A 23,989-nucleotide genomic window follows, 5' to 3' on the forward strand; every position below is an offset into this window, starting at 1 on the left:
CGTCCATTTCACCGACAGCGCGTCCACCAGACTTGCGCCTGCGTCTCTTGTCCTTGACCCGTAAACGGGCAACTTGTGATTGTGACGGGAGGCCATCAAGTCCAGCTCCGGCAGTCCCCACCTGTCCACGAGTAGCTGAAACACCTCTGGGTGAAGCGACCATTCCCCGGGATGCACGTCGTGACGGCTGAGGAAGTCCGCCTCCCAATTGAGGACTCCGGGGATGAAGACCGCCGAGATCGCCGGAATGTGACCCTCCGCCCAAGTCAGGATACGAGACACCTCCGACATCGCTGCCTGACTGCGAGTTCCGCCTTGGTGGTTGATATACGCCACCGTGGTGGCGTTGTCGGACTGCACCTGTACCGCCCTTCCGTGAAGGGCCCTGTATACTGCCCGCAGTTCCAGGATGTTGATGGGGAGAAGTGCTTTTTCCGCTGACCAACGACCCTGAAGCGACAAAGAGCCGGTCACTGCCCCCCCCCCGGAGACTGGCATCCGTCGTGAGCAGGACCCAGTCCGGGATCCAAAATGGGCGCCCCTCGACCAGATGAGCTGTCTGAAGCCACCAAGCCAAAGATTGCCGAACGTCCGGAGACAACACCAGCATCTGAGAGCGGATCCGGTGAGGTAACCCGTTCCATTCTGATAGAATCAGCCCCTGCAGGGGCCGGGAATGGAACTGGGCAAATTCCACCATGTCGAATGTCGACACCATGGACCCCAGAACTCTCATAGCCGAATGGACCGACAGACGGCAACGGCTCAGGCAACTGCGTATCCGCAGCTGTAGGGAGGCGACCTTCTCCGGAGTCAGGAAGATCCTTTGCTGACGCGAATCCAGCAGGGCTCCCAAATGAACCATCCGCTGTGATGGAATCAGGGAGGACTTTTTCCAATTTATCAACCACCCGTGTGCTTGCAGGCAAGCGATCGTCAGGTGGAGATGTTGAAGCAGTACCTCCGGGGAGCTCGCCAGCAACAGGAGGTCGTCCAGATACGGCAGCAGCCGTACATTCTGGTTCCGAAGATGTGCGGCCATGACCGCCATAATCTTCGTGAACACCCTTGGTGCCGTGGAGAGGCCAAAGGGTAGCGCCCGGAACTGATAGTGGTGTTGAAGGATAGCGAACCTCAGATACCGCTGGTGTGAAAATGCTATCGGAACATAGAGGTAGGCGTCCTGGATGTCCAGGGACACCATGTAATCCCCCGGTTCCATCGCCAGAATGATGGAACGTAACGTTTCCATCCTGAACTTGGGAACTCTGAGGAATTTGTTCAGAGACTTCAAGTTGAGGATAGGGCGATGAGAACCATTGGGTTTCTGCACCAGAAACAGAGACGAATAATACCCCGTCCCTCGTTGTGATAGAGGAACGGGAACAATGACCCCTGCTTTCAGCAAGGACTCTATAGCCTCCTGAACCTGTAACGCCTTGGTCTTGTCCTGAGAAGGACTTGTGCAGAAAAACTGGTGGGGTGGTCTGTGCCGAAAAGACAGGGCGTACCCCTGGGAGACCACTTCTCGAACCCAGGCATCCGTGGTGGTATTGTGCCAGCACTGGGCAAATAGAAGAAGTCGGCCTCCCACTCTGAGGTCCCCCAGAGGGAGGCCCGTCCCATCAGGCCGCAGGTTTATCTTCCTGCTTGGAAGAAGGGCGCCGAGCACTCCAGGCTTGCTTCTTGGGTTTAGAGGCAGTCTTACTCGCAGACTGTCTCGGGAAGGACTGACCTTTCGCCTTACCCTGAACCCGAAAGGAACGAAAAGCCGAACTCCGAACCTTAGCAGGCAGTGCCGCCGAAGGGAGGAAGGCCGACTTGGATTTAGCCAGGGTGTCCACTATTTTGTCCAAGTCCGGACCAAATAGTAATACCCCATTGAAAGGTAAGGCCTCCAGACCCTTCTTTGAATCAGAGTCCGCTCTCCAGGACCGCAACCACAAGGATCGGCGGCCAGACACCGCTGCAGCCGATACCCGCGAGGTCAGCAGACTAGCATCTAAAGAAGCTTCACCAATGTAAGAAGCAGCGTCCCTCATTTGTCCCAACAACGCCCGCTGGACATCCGGAGCGTCGTCTGGGAAGGTATCTTCCAATGCATTGGCCCACCCCTCAATGGCCTTGGCCACCCAGGAGATGGCCATGGACGGTCGGGCCACCGCCCCGGAGAGGGAGTAAATAGACTTTAAGCAAGTCTCAACTTTCCTGTCCGTGGGATCCTTCAGCGAGGATATCGACGGTAATGGTAAGGTGGCGCCCCGAGTTAAACGGGTGACATGGGAATCCACCGCCGGTGGAGTTTCCCATTTTTTACAATGTGCCTCAGGGAAGGGGTAATTAGAAGCCAACCGCTTCTGAGGAAGGAATCTCTTACTGGGCGCCTGCCAAGCTACCGCCATATGATCCGTCAACTGATCCGACAGGGGAAACACCGCAGAAGCCACCTTAGTTTTTTTGAAACTAGGAAACTTCGACTTAGGAACCGGTGCCTCATCCTCTAGAAGAAGAATAGCTCGCACCGCCCTAACTAGTGCTCGCACATTAATGGACGACTTGGTATCCATTTCCTGGACCGAGGCGTCCGAGTCAGTGTCATCAGGGACCTCCCCATCATCTGAGGAACCCTCTGAGTCCGATACCTGAGCAGCCCGTGTCATGAGTGGGCGTTTTGAAATCCTAGAAGGCATGTCAGTCTGCAACATTGACTGAAAAGCCGAGGAAGCGGCCGCCAAATTTTGCACGGAGTTGGAGAGCACATCCACCCATGGTGGAGGAGTCGCCATAGGGGCCTGAAAAGGTACCACAGGCTGCTGCGGCACAGGGGAAGCCTGTATATACATAGGCAACCCCGCATAGGGACCCACCGACTGAGACCCAGGAGGACTCCGCAATAACTGCGGGACCTCCGGGGAATGGGGGATGGTCGGCTGGGGCACCGCCCTAGTAGGGAGAGCAGTCGGGACCGACAGACGGTCCGCAATAGACACCAGCACTTGAGAAAACATCGCCCACGGTGGTTCCTGCGCCAGAGAAGGTCTGGATGGGCCAGGAGCCACCTGGCATCGACTACACAGGCCATCCTGTGACAAATCCTCCCTATCTACTCCTGCAGAACAGCGTCCGCAGGAGGCCAACACCGGAGCCACTGAGCGCTCAACCTCCTCGTCTGACATGACAGAATATATTATATATCTGGCACCAGGGTAGAAGTAAAACGCACTCACCGGTGTGCTGAACAACAGCCCACAATATGGCACTGAGTAGCACACAACTGTATGTGACGGACCTCACAAATACGTGATCTATATAAGTGAGGTCAGTAGAAACGCCCCTCCCCCACACACCTGTAGGGCTTGTAGGAGAAGTAAAGGGATAGGTATAAGCTGACAGTAAGTAGAAAATAAGCACAGACGGCAGCACTAGCAATAGTCACATACCATGCAGAAGATATACTCACTGCACCTTTACACTACAATCAACCTGCCCAGATTCAGTGTCTGGGAGGGCTATAGTGCTGTGTACGCTGTCCTTAATCAGGGGAGAGGTACACAGGGGGACCGGTCCGCGTGCTCCCTGAGATCTGCGCTGCCACTGGGAAAATGGCCGCTGGAGACCTCAGAGGAGGAGTGGCCGTGTAACTGCAGCTCAGCGACGCCAGACTACGTGCTGAAAGGCGCGCTGAGCTGAGGGGAGGAGCCGCTGACAGGGAAGGCTTCCTCCCCTGGCTGGCCATAACCCCAGGGATGCTGGCTTCCCGCTTGCCCCTTTATCCCTGGTGGTCTAGTGGTCCCACGGGTTATGGGGGGGCCCGCCGCCACTGCCAGCAGCCTCCGGTCTGTCCCCAGGACCGGAGGCTAAAGGACTGCATTTAAGGCATTCCGCGCGCCGCCGCTAGCCAGCGACGCGCGGCTTACCTGAATCCCCGGCGACTCCGGCAGCAGTCCTGGGAGGTAGACAGAGTCCGGCTAGTACGGACTCTGCCCTCCCGCCGCGATCCCCAGATCAGTACTGGCGTCGCGGCGCCAGTCGGGGATCAGAGCGGCAGCGTGGGCGTCTGTACAGACAGCCCTTCGCTGCCGTCTGTAGTAAAAAGATTAAAATAAATAAAATCTAACTTAAAATAAAAAAAGCTTCTGGGGGCTGCTCCTGCAGCCCCCCTGCGTGGTGACCGACTCCGGCCGGGCACCAGCTTACACTGAGGTGCCTGTGGCTCGGGGGCGGGGTATAGAGGACGACCCAAGTGCATCCTGGGAGCTAAAAGCTTAACTGTGTGGTGCCCATGGATCCTGTTCCAGCTATAACCCCAAGGTCAACCCTGTGGACCCCCTATGGACCCTGAAGTAGAAAGAGGATTTCTTACTCACGTTTCATAGGGGGTACAGGGACTACGCTGGGTAGAGGCTGGCAGATGGAGTTTGGGCACCAATTAAATTCTTCAAACTTGAGCAGCCCAGGCTACTCCTCCCCTATACCCTGCCCCCAGCCAGGCCGGTGTCTAGTGTGTACCGTCCTCAATAGAGACGGGATCTGGCGGAGTGCCACCATCGGCAAGTGCATACAGGTCCGTGGGGTGACACTAGCTGATATGCTCGATATGGTCGGTTCCTCATTCTGAGTCCATAGGGACACTGGAGACATTGAGGTATATTGTGTTATATCCAGTAGTACAGGTAAACTAATTATAAAGCCCTGAAAAGACCTCAGTTATGATTAAATGAGCCCCGCAGGACAGAATAAATGAACAAGGAGGAGGAAGAGAACTATGTTCTCAGACATCAAACAAAAGAGGAGAATAAAAGCGAACAATAGTTGGTGCCTAGGGTCCCCCAGTGGACTGAAAAGGATTTAACACAACTATATTTTCTTCATCACTGGGGGACACGGGAGAGATTAGGAAGATCCCAATGTTGCCTCTATCAGTTGGTACACTTAGTGGGGGCGTCATGCTGCCCAGGAGGCACTCAGCAATCTAGTAAAAAATGCCTCCCAGCCCAACTGTAAGCAACCAACTTCTCCTCTGCACATTATAGACGATGAAGAGCCTCCGTCTTGTGGACATCACTTCTCCTCTGGACACAAGTCCTTAATGCCTGACCGCATACAATGAACAAAGAAAGCCATTAACCTATTATTGCCTAGACCCAGAATCACACCAGATACCCTAGTCCTCACGGAAAATGAGGAGACTCCCTAGCTCTCAAACACTACTAGCAGTAGAAATGGCCAGGTGAAAAACAGAAACCTCTCAGTCTTGGGAGACTTGGAAGTCCCTTGAGTAAAACGTCACATACTAAACCACCTTGAAGGTCTCCAAGGACTTTATGCAAAAATTAAAAGATGGTAGGGATTTATAAGAAAAAGAAAGTGATTGAGGTGTACATTATCACCGCTAGCCTTAAGCTGGGTACACGCTTAAGCGATATATCTGCAGATGATGGTCGTTCATGCACACTGAACCACCATCATCTCCATGCTGCAGCGGTTCCCGGCGGGTGGGGGAATGTCCCGCTCCCCTCCCCTGCCGCTGTGTGTGTACAGGCGGTCTGCTGATCGCCCGTACACACCTCACGATGGACAGATATGTCTGCAGACGGATTTTCGCCTGTAATTGAATACGGGCCTTAAACTGGGTACACGCGTAAAGATTTTCTGTCCAACCATGCAACTAGTTGATTGGTTGGAATGAAACCTGGTAAGGGATGAAAGCAAATGACAATCAACAATTTCCTCCCAAACACAGGAAAATGGACAAAAACTGTTGTTAGAACAATTTGTTTACATCAAACATTTAACAAACTCGTCTGACCGACCATTTTCATCTGTTTTCTGGCATTTAGGAGCAAAATTGCTGATCATCATTTACTCCCATACGTTACCAGATTTTCATTCCAACCAATCAACAAGTTGGACAGAAAATCTTTACGTGTGTATGCAGCATTAGTCTTAGATTGGTAACATTTGGAGTTCAACTTTGAAGTCCTGTAGCATAACCTAACAGATAGCACATTTATAATAATCATACAGAGCTAATACTTGCTAAGTGGTTAATGAACATAATATGATCACATGTCCATAGAACACTAATATTAAATACTGGCTTAAAAGAAAAAGGAAAAATTAACAGGTTTACAATAATAATTAGTGATTTTTAACTGTGAAATGAAAAAATAGTGGTTGTTGGAACATACAGGTTAAGGATAGGATATGGGCTACTTGGGTTCCACCAGTGTCTGGGACTAACATAACCTGGGAATTACCTGATAGCACTAGACGAACCCTAGACACCCTATGATACACACAAAACTTGTACAGTTATCAGTAAGACTGGCAATGTATGAAACAGAACTTTTCCACAGATGATAGGAACGAATGACATCTAGGGGCATATTCAATAGGTGCGGAAAGTCCCGTACTTTTCACATACCGCACTTGCGCGTTTTAGTCGCGGAAACTTATCGTGCGCGCCCCCGCTATTCGCCGTATCAGTGTAGATGTCCCTGATCAGCCCCCCTGGAGCTATTTGGGGTGCTTTAAATTGCCTCTATATAGCGTCTTTGCACAAGTGGTGAAGATTAGCATTTAGCAGTTTTTGGAGAAAATTACTAGTTCTAGCAAACTTGGGGTACATGAAAATAGGTGCAAGCATGGTTAAAAAATGCAAAGTGAAGTCTTAAAAAATGTTAAAAACGTACCTTCAGCAAGCACATGCAATAATAATAAAAAAAAACACCTCCCCCATACTTGGAGATCCCAAAAAAGTTTATTTTGCTAGTTTTTAAGTTGGTACCCCAACTTTCTACTTTTTCACCCCCATTTTCAAAGTGCTTTTTTTTCCCCCCCCCCCCCCCGTCTTTTCACGCAGTTATCCTTTTGGGGGGTCTGCCCAAAGGGTGCAGAGTGGTTTCAGCACCTTTACACTCCAAAACCGCAATTCTGGACTTTTTTCCCGCCGGGTATTCATAGGCGAAACTTTTTCGTCAATTACACTGCATTTACTTTCTGCCTACGCGAAAAGTCTCTGCAATTGAATACGGCGAAAAGTTTCCGCCTGGTGAAATGACGTCATCTGCAAAACTTTTTCGCAGATTACGGCTTTTCGCCACTAATTGAATACGGCCCCTAGTGGGGAAAGGGAGCGTATGTGCTACACTTTTGAAACATTGTATAAAATTATTACAAACCTGACACTAATAGGGGTATTCAATATGGGAGCGATAACATCGTTTTTGCGTTAATATCGCACTTATGATGTCATTATCGCAGGTTTTAGTTTTACACCGTATTCAATTTCAAAGACTTATCGCAGTTTTGAAAAGTCTTTGATAAAAAACAGTGATAACTTTTCACCATTGAATAGGTGTCGAAAAAAAGGTGCAGAATTGGGGTTTAGGGGTGCAGGCTTAAAAAAAAATAGCCTGCACCCCTGGGAATGACATTTAAAATAGAACTGTGTCAAAAGAAAGTTTAAAAAAATAGGGACACCCCAAAAAAATTAATTTAAAAATTGGGGTGAGAAAAAAAAAAATGGGAAAAAAATGATTAACAATAGGGAAATAGGTTCAGGGCTATTCTGCAAGTATGCGGCACGTGTTTTCTAGAATAGATTTATAGCGGCAGGTGCACAAATGCAGAATTTTTAAAAACTGACTTTAGGGACTTAAAAATATGCTAGTGCCCATTTTCATGTACCCCAAATTTGATGGGACCACTTAAAAAAACGAAAAAAAAAAACCTAAGTGCTCTTCTGCATTACTTCTTCAATGTCGGGAAAAAACACCTGCTGCGGCTACTTAAATCCCCGACTTTCATTTAAAGGCTAAAACGGATCCCCCATGTTTTTACAACTTTAGGGGGGTCTTACAATTTTTTTAAGGAAAAATTCGTAACTTTACGCAAATCCAACTTCGGAGGCTCCCGTTTTGGTTAATTTTATATTGAACACGGGGATAAGCGGGCGCGCGCCCGATACTTTAACGCAGGTAAAAACTCCGATATGAAACGTTAACTTCGACAGTGAAGTTAACGTTTCATATTGAATACCCCTCTTAATAACTAGACTAGTATATCATCCTTTTTACATGGATAAAAGTGAAACATTTTGAGACACTATACAGAATAACACGGAACACTGAATAGAGGAATAAAATACTCTGGGATTCATACAAATGGATTCAGGCCACTGAGCATTTATTACTACAACTATAAGAAGAGAACAATTAAAGACAGAAGCCACAGCATTGACCTTCTATATTTTATTTTCACAATTTATCTTTACTCACTAAAAATGTTTTTTTTAAAACATTTCACCTAATTATGATATCATGACGATTATCTTATTAATGCATACTAATAAAGATTAATTCCTTTAAATAACTAGTTAATATCGTTCATATAGTCTATTGTGTATGTGGCATAAAAACTGCTTCGGGATAGCGTGCTGTTTTAGGATGTTAACAATTAAAAGACCACGGACTGTGAGCCAATAAGGACTTTTCCAAGCCCTGGGAGACCAGAGTGCAAAAAGGCCCGAGATAGCCATACGAATCCATCTGGCCAAAATCTGTTTGTTAGCAGGCCAGCCCTTCTTATGGAATCCATAGGACAAATAGAGAATCTGTTTTCCTAAAGGAACTTGTAAGGTCCACATAGATCCTGAGGGCATGGACCACTCCCAAGGAAGACTCCCCAGCCGAAACATTGGGTAAACAGAAGGCCGGGACTACAATTTCCTCATTGATATGGAATTTAGAGACCACCTTGGGAAGAAAACCAGGGCGAGTACGAAGAACCGCCCTATCTAGATGAAAATTCAGAAAGGGGGTGCAACAAGACAGTGCCCCCGAGTCTGACACCCTTCAGGCAGAAGCAATAGCCAGAAGATAAGTCTTTGCTGTTAAACATTTGAGATCCACTGATTCCAGGGGTTCAAATGTAGGGCCCTGAAGAACCACAGACAAATCCCAAAAGGAGCCACCGGAGGGACAAAGGAAGGTTGAATGCGGAGAACACCCTGTACAAAGGTGTGAACATCCGGTACTGTAGCAATCTTGCATTGGAACCAAATAAAGTAGAGACATGAACTTTAAGTGAGGCCAGGTGAATTAAAATTTCCAGTCCAGCCTAAAGGCAGGCAAGGATTCTAGAGACCCGAAAAATTTGCGGGTCATAACGTCTGGCACTACACCACTGAAAGTAAGCATGCCACACTATGTGATAGATCCGGGCAGAAGCTGGGTTTACGCGCCCTGAGCATAGTCTGTACTACAGCAGGAGATAATCCCTTAGTTCTTAAGAGGGATGTCTCAAGAGACACGCCGTCAAAGCTAGACGACCCAAGTCCAAGTGTAAGCAAGGACCCTGAGACAAGAGATCCGTCTGTTGAGGCAGCAAAAGAGGAGCCTCGATGGAGAGGCTCTGAAGGTTTGAGTACCAATGTCGTCTGGGCCATGCTGGAGCCACCAGCAGGACCGTGCCTCAGTCTTGTTTGGACTTCCAAAGAACTTGAGGAAGGCGCGAGACCACAGGAAACAGGTACGCCAATCGAAAGCTCCACTTTATGGACAATGCGTCTACAAAGGCTGCTGCGGCGTCACTTGTACTTTATCTGTACATCACCAGTTTGTGATTTTATCGAGAGGCCATGAGGTCTACCTCTCGGAGACCCCACCTGTCCGCAAGAAGTTGAAACACTTCCGGGTGAAGAGCCCATTCTCCGGCCTGCACATAGTGACGGCTGAGGAAGTCCGCTTCCCAATTCAGAACTCCGGGAATGAACACGGCTGAGATTGCAGGAAGGTGTTTTACGGCCCATATGAGAATGTGAGCCACTTTTGACATGACTGCCCGACTAAGAGTACCTCCATGGTGATTGAGGTAGGCTACTGCTGTGGCATTGTTGGACTGTAACCTGCACAGCCCGTCCATAGTGAGGGCTTTGTATACCGCTCGAAGTTCCAAAACGTTGATCGGTAGGGTTGTCTCGACCGTTGTCCAACGGCCGTGGAATGAGTGCGGGCCAATCACCGAGCCCCAACCCCGGAATCCGTCGTTATGATCACCCAGTCCGGGACCCAGAAGAGACGACCTCTGGTTAGGCAAGACGTCTGGGAGAGACGAACCTTTGGGGAGAGAATCATCGTCTGAGACATTAGACGATGAGGCAATCCATTCCACCTGGAGAGGATTAAGAGCTATAGGGGTCTTGAGTGGAATTGGGCATATTCCACCATGTCACCATGTCGAAGATAGTGACTATGGATCCCAGGACCTGCATCGCTGAGTGAATGGACATACGACGAGTGTGGAGGGGAAGCAATCGGGAAGCCGACTGCCTAAATACCGGCAGCCGGATTCCCGACTGTCTTATCCCGTCATGGATGTAGACGCCCGCATTTCCCCGACGCCGGGAGACTGGCGCCCGGCATCACGATCGTAGTGATGCCGGGCGCCGCGAGCGGACAGCCGTGGGGGGGCAGGGTTAGGTTTAGGGCTCCCGGGGGGGACTTAGGGTTAGGCCCCCCCCCGGGAGGGTTAGGCTAGGGGGAGGGAGGGTTAGGGTTAGGCACCCCCCCGGGGGACTTAGGTTTAGGCAGCGGGGAAGGGGGTGGTTAGGGTTAGGCACAGAGGGGGGATTAGGGTTAGGCACCCCTAAGGACAGTTAGGGTTAGGGGGGTTAGGTTAGTCTATACTTACCTATCCACGATCGGGATTTCCAGCGCTGTCGGGCTTCCGCTGCTTCGAACCCTGCTCCTGTCGGGCTGCCGCTGACGGGAATCATACCCATTCCGTGTGGAGTAGTCTGCAGTGTGGAGATTTTGTCTGCTGTCAGGAAGATTATTTGAACCGGAGTACCTAGAAAAGCCCCTAGATGGACCATTCTTTTAGAAGGGACCATGGAGTTTTTTTCCAATTGATTAACCAGCTGTGATCTAGCAGAAAGGTTAATGGTAACCTGAAGGTGCTGTTGAAGAACCTCTGTGGAGTGTGCTAATAGCAAGAGGTCATCCAGGTACGGTAGCAGTCTGACTCCCTGACTGAAGGAGGTGAGCTGCCATGACAGCCATAATTTTGGTAAAGACCCGTGGGGCTGTAGAAAGCACAAAGGGCAGAGCCTGGAACTGAAAATTTTGTCGTTGAATAGCAACCTGAGAATTTTTTGGTGAGAAGGCGCTATAGGTAATATGGGTGCAGCAGCTACTCTGTTACCCTTGCCTGTGTTAGACATATTGCAGAGTAAAATAGCACAACAGTATGAGGCAGAATATCACCACTATGTTGATAACACAAGAGGGAAGTAAGGGAAATAGCTAGTTCAAGCCTGTATAAGACTGTAGAACTTTAGCACATATATGGCACTATGGACCTCATTCAGACCCACTCGTGACAAATTCACTCGCTCCGGGGCTCGCTACAAAAGGGGCGGCTGTCGCTGTTGATCAACAGCTCGCCCCGTTTTGTATTCGGGAAGGGGGGGTGGCCAGACAAACGGAGGCATTCCTGAAGGAACGCCTGCCGTTTGTAGGCGGCCCTACTGACAATCAGCAGTGATTTCAGTTGGTAGCTTCCTGCTCTGTTAGTGCAGGAAGCTACCTGGGGCTTGCGGGAGACGTGTCCCGGCGCCAAGGGTCTCATCGCAAACTACCCCGATGGTCGCGACCATCACCTGGTCACTCGCTAAAGCTGTGGGTGGTCACCCACAGCTTAGCGAGCGGCCAGGAGGCCGGATTTTAAAGAGGAAGCGGCCGCCCTCATTCAGAGTGAGGGCTCGCATTTTGCGAGCGGCTCTGAAAGAGGTCCTATGTGTAGTGCAACTGCCCCAGAATGCGACAACTTCACAACTCCAGTGAAAAATGAATTATATATGGTCCCTGAATACACCGGTATTGTAAGGGACCGAGAGAGAAAGAAAGTGATAGTCAAAGTTTGACAGTATAGGAAACATCAAAAAGAGACAGCGCTAGCAGATCGCATACAATGTAGAAAAGTAACTGCATAATTGGCACTAAATACAACTACTCAGCCTGTAATGTCTGGTAGGCAATAGCGCTACATAACCTGGCTCCAGGGAGAGGTATGTAGAGGTACCCGGACCCTGCGTTCCCGCAGAGGGCTGTGGCTGGGCTGAGAAGATGGTCGCCGGAGGTCTGAGGGGGCGTGGCCGGAGAAGAAATGCAGCTCAGAGCAGATTAGACCCTGCGGAATGGCGCCCTGAGCTAGGGGAGGGGCCGCTTTAACAGGGAAAACTGGGCTGCTCTGGATGATTGACACCAGGGATGCTGGTTTCCCGCACCATGTGTACCCCGGTGGTCTTAGTGGAGCATGCGGACTTCCCCGATGTAAACACCCAGCGTCCTCTGGTCTGTCCCGAGACCGGAGGAAAGACTGCCCGCGTACGGGTTACCGCAAGCAGTAACCCGCCTTACCTGTCCCGTGTCCGAGTTGCAGTCTTTGGTCATCCCGCGGGGCCAGCTAGCAAGGTCCCCGGGGAGCCCGTCGAAAGTACCAGATGGAACTGGAGTTGCAACGCCCGGAGGGTTGATGGAGCGTCAGCACAGACGTGTCAGACAGTGTGATGCTGAATGCTTGTACAATAATAAAACTATTAAATCAAAGAAATAAAAACGCAGTGCACAGTCTAATACGGTGGTCTTACTCCTGCAGACACCAGTACTAACTGAAGGGCCTCTGGCTTAGGGGTGGGGTATAGGGGGAAGGACCAGTGTATTCTGGGAGCTTTAACTGTCTGGTCCTAATCTCCACCTAAACCTCAAGATAGTGTTCCCGCTAGGCCTTGCCCTATTTCTGAAGGGCAGAAAGCAGACTGCCATCCAGTGCGGCGCACCTCTGAAACAGCCTGCAGGTTCTGTCCCCCCAGCCGCAGGCCGCAGTGGGCAAAACGGCAGAGCTGCGGTCACCGACATTCACAGTGACCGCGGAGCTTGGGGCAGCCCAGCATGTCCGCAAGTGTCGGGCAAGCCCCTAAGAGTTACAAAGACAGAATTGTCCTTGCTCTCGGTCCGGCGCCTCCAAGTTGGAATCGGGAAGCAGCCGGGAAGCCGGCAGACGAAATCCCGACTGCCGGCTTCCCGACTGTCTAATCCCGGCAAATGTCTATTGACAGGCGTCGAAATCCCGGAGCCTGTCATTAGACCTACGTCGGGGGCCGACAACCGGCTTACCAATCGAAGGTAAGTCGGGTGCAGACAGCCGCGGGGGGTGGGGGTGGGAATGGGGGGGTGCTAGGCTAGAGGCTCTCGGGGGAGGGGGGGGGGGCCTTACGGTTTGGCACTGGGGGGGGGGGGGGATTAGGGTTACGCACCCCTAAGGGAGGGTGGGGGGGTGGAGGTTAGGTTAGTAAATAGAAAATATACTTACCTGTCGGGATCTTCATTGCCGGGCTTCCGCTGTCAGGATTTGAACTGCCGGCCATGCGGCCGGCGGTAAATCATACCGATTCTGTTGGAATCAGCTGCCACACTGCCCTCCGCATGGTATGGAGCCTCAGTAATATGACTAATAGCAAGCCTAGAGGCATTAATCAACCCCTGCACTGATGAGGCAAAACATCCAACCTAACAACTCCTGAGCAGCAATCACAGGAACCGAAGGATCCTGGCAGACCAAACTTAGTACATCACTGCCTATTTTAAAGGGTTTCTATATTATTACAGAGTGTACGCTATTGTGACTTCCAGTTACTGTTCCAGCTCTAGGTTGAGTATTTTGATATATAGGATATGATATTAATGTGGGAAGTACAATACCGATATATAGAGGAAAAGATACAGCTCAGCGTACACGGAAAGAAAGATCACTGGTGAGCACAGTAGGAGATCCTCTGGAAGGGCACAATAATCCCCAATACTAGGGTCCATTCTACGGCACATGGAACAGGAGGTGTACCCCCAGGTGACTTCATTAGTGGTTACATTTTGAATGCTACTTTTAATTTTTTTACTGGTGTGTGTATTTTTTGTGTTTTGTCTTGTGAAGGTAACTCTTCCCTTTCATGCACCTAGTTCACCTTATAAACTGACTTGCACAACTTCCAATAGATGTACCACAGACCGAGAAGCATATGTGTGATCAGCAGCTGTCAGGGAATGCTGGCTCATGTAGTGTCACATTGACTCTTGGGTCACCTTCCAGTAAGTAAGCGCAAACAAATGTAGGACCCAAAAGAGAGACTCTCACTGTTTAGCTAAAACCGCTCTTAGCAGAAGTACGTGAAGTGGGCGAGAGGTTTATCATAGATTTGCAAATGTATGTAGCTAACACTTTTGCATTTTATTCACACAGAGTTCTAGTTTATTTTTACTGTATTATTGCAGTGTGCTGGGGGTTGCTGGTGTTTTTGTAGTTTCACCTTGAATAAGTCTTCCCCCTAGGATAGGGGTGGGCATTAAGCCAGCCCCCCCCCCCCCCCCCCGGTTGTAGAACTACACATCCCAGCATGCCTTGCCACACTGTTGCAAAGCATACTGGAATTTGTAGTTCAACAACGGCTGGAGGGCCGCTGATTGCCCACCCCTGCCCTAGGAGATGTAAGAAATAGTGCCGCCCATTGAAGAAACTGCATTCCTAAAAAACTGGGAGTGCATAGAAAAGTTGAAGGGGTGTGGTCAGGAGGAAACACCATGAGGGGCCGAGTGGAACCCTAATCTATGAAATGGGACAGGTTTTTATGTTGGGAGTATTGTGGCTGTGAGAGAGGGGAGGGCTGCAGCAGAGACTGCACTGCTGAGTGTCAGAGCTGCATTAGAGGGGTCTATACTACTGCCCCATGTGATGGAGAAGGGGGGCAGATGCGTTTGTGACCATCTGTATATTGCTGGCCCTCATCGAGCAGAGGCAGATGTGTGTGTGACCATCTGTATATCGTTGGCCCTTAGAGTGAGAGCAGAGAGGGGCAGAGTGAGACATTCTGTACATTGTCTGCTGAGAGGCAGTGAGCAGTAGCACACAAGTGAGGAATAATGTACTTGCATAGGGTGCGCCCTGCATTAAAGCAGCAGAGATGAGAGCGGCTGCAGATTTGTGGCAAGCTGGAGAACTAAGGGCACCCGCCAGCAAAGTGCCAGCTGGACCCATTTGTGTAAAGTGCAAAACATTTACAGTAACTATTCTTTAAGTCGGTGCTGGTGGAGACTATATCCATAAGATCGTTAAATGCCATCTGACATGCCAAGTATCTGTTGCAGGAGGGAGAGGAGCTGCTGTAACCGTTCTCTTGTGAAAGTCATGTGCAGGAGGAGAGAGACAGAGAGATCATTTTATAAGAGAAGGTCTGAAGCTCAAATCATTCCATCATAGAACTGTTACCGCATCTGTCTACACCGATGTCTGCATGTGTGACTGTTACAGAGCCTGCATGGACAGGGAGCCCCTTCTCAGGTACTGCCCAGACCCTGGAGAGCTAGCCTGGGGCAACGAGATGTGTATCACTACATATGCACCTTTCACCACACTTATTGGTTACACAAGTAACTTACCTGATCGTCCTCTGCAGGTGGCGGTGGCTGAGTCTCTTGCACAGGAGGCAGCGGTGGTGGCTCTTGAGCAGATGGTGGGGGAGTATAGCCAGTGGACACATACAGCCTGCTGTCCTGGGCCTGAGGAGCGCTGTGTGTGTTACTACCTGCAGCCGCTGCAGCGGCCGCTGCCTCCTCCCTGGCAAGATCCTTCTTTCGTTGCAGACTTAGGAGGTGCTGCTTATAATAGTATTGCTGCTGCTCCTGAAAGATCAAACAATGCATCACTGCTGGGACCACTTCACATAGGGGACCCATGTGTGTTGCTAGCTACTATATAAATATGCAGTGGCTTGCAAAGGTATTCAACCCCCAAAAGAGTCAAATTTTTCTGTATTAAACACCACTTGCACAGATTGTATTATACACTATTATTATGAAGCAGTTAACTTCACGGAAATTTTCAACTACAAAATTTATTTGCCTGCAAAATATTAAAAAAAGAAAAAAAAAAAAGAAAAGTGCTGCTTGCATAAGTATTCAACACCATGCAGATTAGAACTTGGTGGAATCATCTTGTGCAGCACATACAGGTTGGTTGAATGACATTTGTGAACTGCAAATCACATTTTCAATTGGATTGAGATCTGAACACTGACTTGGCCATTATTGACATTTACCTCTTTGGGCCATATTCAATTTGAGGCGGAAAGTCAGAGGTCGGACTTTTCGCCATCATCGCCGTTTTAGGAGGGGATAAAGTATCGGGCGCGTGCCCCCTTATCCCCGTGTTGGATTAGGATCCGGCGAAAACGGGACCCAGCGGAAACGTAAGTAACAAAAAGTCCTCTCCTCCTCTTTACAATCCTTCAAACGGGCTCTCAAGACCCACTACTTCATCAAAGCCTTCCAGCTGCCATCCTAACTTTCTGCAACATGCTCCTTCCTCCGCTTACCCCATCTGTGTCACCCCTGTTTGTCTGCCCCTCCCCTTTAGAATGTAAGCTCTTACGAGCAGGGCCCTCTACCCTCTTGTGCTTCTCCTTACTTTACTTTCACCTACTTCTTACCCCCCACCAGGGCACCTAACACTTGGTTGCTTATGCTCTGTTGCATATCTAGGTGTTATGGTCACTTATGTATCAATGTATATTATCCATGTCCTATTTTTTACTGTAAGTCACTTGTCAAATTATTTGTTTATGTACTTTTTAAGGCGCTGCGGAACACTTGTGGCGCCATATAAATAAAGGATAATAATAATAATAGTAAAGTCCTGACAATTTTGGGGAAATCATCCTGGCACCCCCATAAAGATGTCCTGACATGGGGGATCACCATGTGTACCCCCGAGTTGGCCTGCTGAAGGTAATTGGGGTTTTTAAATAGCAGCGGCAGGTGCATAAATGCGCCTGTGAAGAAGTGATGAAGAATAGCACTTTGCTTTTATTTTTGCAAAAAAAAAAACTACTTTCATCAAATTTGAGGTACATGAAAATGGGTGCAAGCATATTTCTAAGTCCCTAAAGTGATTTTTGAAAATTCTTCAAAAATGCATCTGCTGCTACTACCCGCAATGAAGAAAACACCTGCCGCATACCTGGGATCCCCCAGGGATTGATTTCACTAGTTTAGAAGTTTGTCCTCCAATATTTTTTTTTACCCCCAAAAAAATGAAGTACCTTTTTTGGGGTGTCCTAAGGAACTTTTTAAACATTTTTTGACACAGATTACTTTAATGGGACATTACAAAGGCTACATGCTTTTTTTTTTTTTTATCTGCACCCCAAAACCCCAATTCTGCACTTTTTTTCGCCACCTAAACAGTGGTGAAAACTTATCACCGTTTTTTAACAAAGACTTTTTGCACCCGCGAAAAGTCTTTGTAATTGAATATGGGGATTAGTGAGACAGGTGAAAATTACGTCACATTGGCGATAAATTTGGGTTTTCGCAGGCTAATTGAATATGGCCCTGTGTTGTTCAGTCACACCAGTGTTACTTTGCTTGGGATCATTATCCTGCTGGAAGATGAACTTTCTCCCAGGCTTTAGTTTTCTATCAGACTGAGGGGGGAAATTCAAATGGGCACGCTATTGAATAGCGACGGGAGGGACTCCTGAAACTATTCAACGAACTGCGCTGTTTAGTTGCGCTAAGGATTTCTTCTCGCACCCCCCTGGGGAAGCGAGGAGAAATCCGACCAAAGTGCCGGGCACGCAGCAGTTTTTCTGCATAGCGCTGCACTAACAGTCGCGCGCCCGGCACTTTGGTCAGAGAATGCCAGTTAACGCACCTTAACACCCTTGTTAATGCACGATAGGCTCGTTAACCGGCAATTCTCCGACCACACAGCGCAGTGTATTGAATAGCTTCGGGAGTCCCTCCCGTCGCTATTCAATAGCGCGTTCAACTGAATTCCCCCCTGAATTCGGTGGTCATGCAGTATCTCTCCTTTTAAACAAAACGCCCAGACCCCACTGAGGATAAGCATCCCCACAACATGATGCCGCAAGCCCAATAACTCGCTGTTGCGATGGTGTTTGCTGAGGAATGGGCAGCGTTAGGTTTGTGCTACGCATGAATTGGGCCCAAAAAGCTCTATTGTTGTCTCATCTGACCACAAAACCTTATCCCAAACTGGCTCACGCATTTGTTTTTTTTGTTTTTTTGGGTTTTCTTCAGCAATGGCTTCTTTCCAGCCATTTTCCCATAAAGGCCAGTTGTATGCAGAGCTCTTGATATAGCTGACTGGTGCACACTCACTCCAGTCTCAGCCACTGAGCTCTCTAGCTCTTGCAATGTGAAAGCTGCCTCTGTTTGGCACCCTCTTGCTTTGACTCTGAGCTTTGCGGGACCGTCTTGTCTAGGCAGTGCCTGGGGGGGGGGGGGGGGGGTTTACGGCAGCTTCCATTTCCTCAAAATTGATACGACATTGCTCATTCAGAAATAAAAGCATTAGGATATTATTTTGTAGCGGTTTCCTGTCTTGCGCATGTCTGTAATTTTAGCTTTTATTTTCTTAGAATGCTCTTCTTTGGTCTCATTGTCACAGCTATGACCAATGTTATATGAGGGAGGGGGGACTTATCTGTAAAAGCTTTTTACAATCATTCACAGGAGGAGGCCAATTTAAAGCCAATTCTCAATATCTTCCATCTGTGTAAGCTTGGAGCTTCCACAGCACATAAGTTGAATACTTATTCAAGCAGCATTTTTTTAGTTTTTATTTTATTTAAAAAATAAAATAAAATAAATCAACAAATATTAAATAAGGTTGAAAGGGGGCTACTGTATGTATAAACATAGATACCAACATCCCTCATTTCCTACCCGTATAGTGGGTCAATTTCTCTCAAGTGGTCAAATTTTATATTTTTAGATTGCTTTAGATGGTAGAGCCTTGGAACAAAAAAACAAACATTGTTCTCAGCAAAGTTTGGGCTACATTTTTGATAGCACACTGATTACCTTATCTCACTCTTTATTAACTGAAAAAAAGGGGCCCACCAGAACAAAATATTTGTGAAATGACGACGTTACAGTGCCACTATATCCGTTTTGAAAAATACCTCAGGTTTCAGGGGTCTATTTACTAAGCCTCGGATGGAGATAATGTGAATGGAAAGTACCAGCCAACCACCTCCTCACTCATTTTTTTTAAACACAGCCTGTGACATGGCAGTTAGGAGCTGATTGGCTGGTACCTTATCTCCTTTCACTCTATCACCATCCAAGGCTTAGTAAAAAAAAAAAAAAAGACCCCTCAGTTTCTTGTGGAAGCTAAATATACACTAGTAATTTGAAATTATATTTTTTCAAAATTTTACCTATTTTAGGCCTAAATATCTGGTTGGTTGAAGTCAATGTTTATATGATACTAAGCTACTGCGAAAATTTCAAGTTTGAGGCAGAATCTAAAATTAAATATTTTTTGAAATAATTCATTTTTTTTAATGAAACATATCTTCTAGAAATGTATTATATTTTTTAATTGTAATAAACAAAATTAGGTCTTAAAACAGATAAAACACTAATATACTAAGGTGTAGGGTAATAGTTTGAATACATATGGGTGGCACAATACCACCTTATTTTTTGTTTGGTACTTAACGCTAGTTCCACTTCAGTCTAATGCTGGGTACACACTGGCCGATATATTGGTCGATCAATTGATCGGCCAATATATCTGGTGCCCGTCGGCCAGTGTGTACAGACAATATATCTGTGAAGTGCGTCATTCACAGACATATCGCATCGGCTTTAGGCCCCCATACATCAGAGATTGATTGCAGCAATTGTGCAATTTGCAATCGATTGTGTATAAAAATCTTTCCCTTTTTCAATCGATTGCAGATTGTAGAATTGCCACAATCGATTGAAAAAAAGGGAATTTTTATACACAATCGACTGCAAATTGCACGATTGCTCTAATCAATCTCTGATGTATGGGGGCCTTTTGCTGCACAGCCAATGGACAGATATGTCTGCAGACAAATCTGTCCATCGGTAGGTGTGTATGGGCGGTCTGCAGATCGCCTGTGCGCACACAGCGGAAGCCACGGAGGGGGGCGGCCCCGCCCCCCTGCCAGCGGGACCTGCGGCTGCCGGACAGATGATGGCTGTTCAGTGTGTATGAAGTACAATCTAAAGATATATCTGCAGATCACTCGATCGGCAGATATCTTTCAGGTGTGTACCCACCTTAAAACATTTTTCCGATGTTGCCAACAAAAGATATTTAGGCCTAAAACAGCTAAATAAATGTAAAAATAAAAAAGTTTTAAAACAAGTTGTACACAAATCTGACTTTTTTTTTTTTTTTTGCAACAAATGCCAAGTGTGTATGTAGCTCCCACAAATAACTGAAACCTGAGATCTATTTCCCAGCAGAGATGGTGGCACCTTGAAAAGCCTTAATTTCACAAATACTTTGTTCTGATTGAGCCCCTTTTTTACAGTCATTACAAAGTGAGAGAGTAATCAATGTGTGACCAAAAATGTAGTCCAAACTTTGCTGAGAACAATGGTTCTCACAATGGTGTCCTATAGCTCAATCATCTCCCAGTCCATGAAAGTAGATGAAAATCTGTCTCCCATGAGGTCATGAAGGCTGCTATTCCTAAACAGAAGTAAAGGGGAGAATTCTGACACACTGGCATTTTTTTATTTTTAAATATAGTTAAGCAACCTTTGTTGGACTACTTCATTTAGATTGCCCCCGCCCCATCGCTACAATAGCGCGGGTCCCCCCCCCCCTGCCCATACCTCATCGCTACAATAGCGCGGGTCCCCCCCTGCCCATACCTCATCTCTACAATAGCGCGGGTCCCCCCCCTGCCCATACCTCATCTCTACAATAGCGCGGGTCCCCCCCTGCCCATACCTCATCTCTACAATAGCGCAGTTCCCCCCCTGCCCATACCTCATCTCTACAATAGCGCAGTTCCCCCCCTGCCCATACCTCATCTCTACAATAGCGCAGGTCCCCCCCTGCCCATACCTCATCTCTACAATAGCGCAGGTCCCTCCCTGCCCATACCTCATCTCTACAATAGCACAGGTCCCCCCCTGCCCATACCTCATCTCTACAATAGCGCAGGTCCCCCCCCTGCCCATACCTCATCTCTACAATAGCGCAGGTCCCCCCCTGCCCATACCTCATCTCTACAATAGCGCAGGTCCCTCCCTGCCCATACCTCATCTCTACAATAGCGCAGGTCCCCCCCTGCCCATACCTCATCTCTACAATAGCGCAGGTCCCCCCCTGCCCATACCTCATCTCTACAATAGCGCAGGTCCCCCCCTGCCCATACCTCATCTCTACAATAGCGCAGGTCCCCCCCTGCCCATACCTCATCTCTACAATAGCGCAGGTCCCCCCCTGCCCATACCTCATCTCTACAATAGCGCAGGTCCCTCCCTGCCCATACCTCATCTCTACAATAGCGCAGGTCCCCCCCTGCCCATACCTCATCTCTACAATAGCGCAGGTCCCCCCCTGCCCATACCTCATCTCTACAATAGCGCAGGTCCCCCCCTGCCCATACCTCCTCGCTACAATAGCGCAGGTCCCCCCCTGCCCATACCTCATCTCTACAATAGCGCAGGTCCCCCCTGCCCATACCTCATCTCTACAATAGCGCAGGTCCCTCCCTGCCCATACCTCATCTCTACAATAGCGCAGGTCCCCCCTGCCCATACCTCATCTCTACAATAGCGCAGGTCCCCCCCTGCCCATACCTCCTCGCTACAATAGCGCAGGTCCCCCCCCTGCCCATACCTCCTCGCTACAATAGCACAGGTCCCCCCCTGCCCATACCTCCTCGCTACAATAGCACAGGTCCCCCCCCTGCCCGTACCTCCTCGCTACAATAGCACAGGTCCCCCCCTGCCCATACGTCCTCGCTACAATAGCACAGGTCCCCCCCTGCCCATACCTCCTCGCTACAATAGCACAGGTCCCCCCCTGCCCATACCTCCTCGCTACAATAGCACAGGTCCCCCCCTGCCCATACCTCCTCGCTACAATAGCACGGGTCCCCCCCTGCCCATACCTCATCGCTACAATAGCACGGGTCCCCCCCTGCCCATACCTCATCGCTACAATAGCACGGGTCCCCCCCTGCCCATACCTCATCTCTACAATAGCACGGGTCCCCCCCTGCCCATACCTCATCTCTACAATAGCACGGGTCCCCCCCTGCCCATACCTCATCTCTACAATAGCACGGGTCCCCCCCTGCCCATACCTCATCGCTACAATAGCACGGGTCCCCCCCTGCCCATACCTCATCGCTACAATAGCACGGGTCCCCCCCTGCCCATACCTCATCTCTACAATAGCGCAGGTCCCCCCCTGCCCATACCTCATCTCTACAATAGCACAGGTCCCCCCCTGCCCATACCTCATCTCTACAATAGCACAGGTCCCCCCCTGCCCATACCTCATCTCTACAATAGCACAGGTCCCCCCCTGCCCATACCTCATCTCTACAATAGCACAGGTCCCCCCCTGCCCATACCTCATCTCTACAATAGCACAGGTCCCCCCCTGCCCATACCTCATCTCTACAATAGCACAGGTCCCCCCCTGCCCATACCTCATCGCTACAATAGCACAGGTCCCCCCATACCTCATCTCTACAATAATTGACATACCCCCTCCCTCCCATGTCCCGTATATACACCGTCGCTGCTGGCCACTTACCTCTAGGGCGATGCTGTTGCCATCGGGCGGAGGAGGGCCGGTCTCTGCGGAGGGGGGAGGCGGCTGTGGCAGCTGCTCCGGGGCGGGCGGCGGCGGGGGCTGCTCGGGCTCCGGGGGCGGCGGCTCTGTCGGGGGAGCGGGGGGCTGGTATCCGGGGGAAGGCTGGGCATACCCATAGGCGGGAGGCGGGGGGTAGCTGTAGGCTGCTGGCTGGCGGGCGGCCGGTGGGGGCCCCACTGGCAGCACACTCTCCAGCTGGCGCTGGTGCATGCGCTGCAGCTGCTGGAGCTGGGCCAGGTGTTGGTCTCGGAGACTCTGGTATCCGGGGTCGGGCGGGGGCGCCGGGGGGCCGCCATGGTGAGGAGGCCAACCCGGGAACATGGCGCAGAGCTCGTCCTCCCGTTGTGGGGCTGCTCTCGTACAGGACGTGACGTCACGCGATAGACGCAGGCGCGGTGGGACCCAGGTCATGTGACTGCGTTGTCTTGCACTGCGTAGGAGCATGCGCGGCGGCCATTTTGGGACACCTTGAAGCACACAGCCGCCATGTTGTTACTCTCAGAGGAGATGGTTGCTGCTATTTCCTATGTGGCTGATGGACCTCTGTGACGTTTCCACCACGTGACCGCTGCAGGAGGCTGGACCGCTCCTGCGTTACCATCCACTAGGGCAGTGGTTCTCAAACTCGGTCCTCAGGACCCCACACAGTTCACTTTTTCCAGGTCACTCAGCAGGTGCACAGGTGTATTCATTACTCACTGATATGTCGCAGCAAGCTTGCGAGGGGACACTTTTGGTCCCCCGTTAGCATCCCCGCCCCTCCCCTTTTCAGCCATCAGCCTTGTATAGTCTAGACCTAACCGTGAGGAGATGTAGGGGCCTGAGTCAGAGAGGTTCGCAATGGCGATTTTTACGCAGATCAATAGTTTTTTTATTTTTGCTGTTGCGCATGTAGCAAAGTCGCACTGTGCATACACAGCGATTGTCTTGCGATTCGGAACGCACAGATAAAGTGACAGGTGGTCAGTGTTTGGGTGAGGTAAGGGGGGGGTTTAGAAAAATGTAGGTGCTTCTGACCGGTTAAATGCCGATACATGAGCATGCATAAATTAGTCATTGCGATCGCCTAAGCAGCATGAGAGCTCCCCTTCCGCCTGGTGCCCAGTACAGACCCTCCCAAAGGTCCCCTTCCACCTGGTGCCTAGTACAGACCCTCCCAAAGGTCCCCTTCCACCTGGTGCACAGTACAGACCCTGCCAAAAGGTCCCCTTCCACCTGGTGCACAGTACAGACCCTCCCAAAGGTC

The 23,989-nt window shown here is 49.5% G+C and overlaps 1 protein-coding gene across 1 annotated transcript in view; it reads right to left on the bottom strand.

Annotated features, from left to right (window-relative positions):
* YLPM1 (YLP motif containing 1) overlaps positions 1-23,135 on the bottom strand; it is a 117,869-nt gene extending 94,734 nt beyond the window's left edge. Inside the window, 2 exon segments of the mRNA XM_088447486.1 lie at positions 15,495-15,737; positions 22,684-23,135. Coding sequence (XP_088303612.1) covers positions 15,495-15,737; positions 22,684-23,064 — 624 coding nt within the window. The 5' untranslated portion in view covers positions 23,065-23,135.
* Positions 23,136-23,989: the final 854 nt, after the last annotated feature.

Source organism: Taudactylus pleione, unplaced genomic scaffold (genome assembly GCF_031769625.1).
Source record: "Taudactylus pleione unplaced genomic scaffold, aTauple2 ptg000433l, whole genome shotgun sequence".
NCBI classification, from domain to species: Eukaryota; Metazoa; Chordata; class Amphibia; order Anura; family Myobatrachidae; genus Taudactylus; species Taudactylus pleione.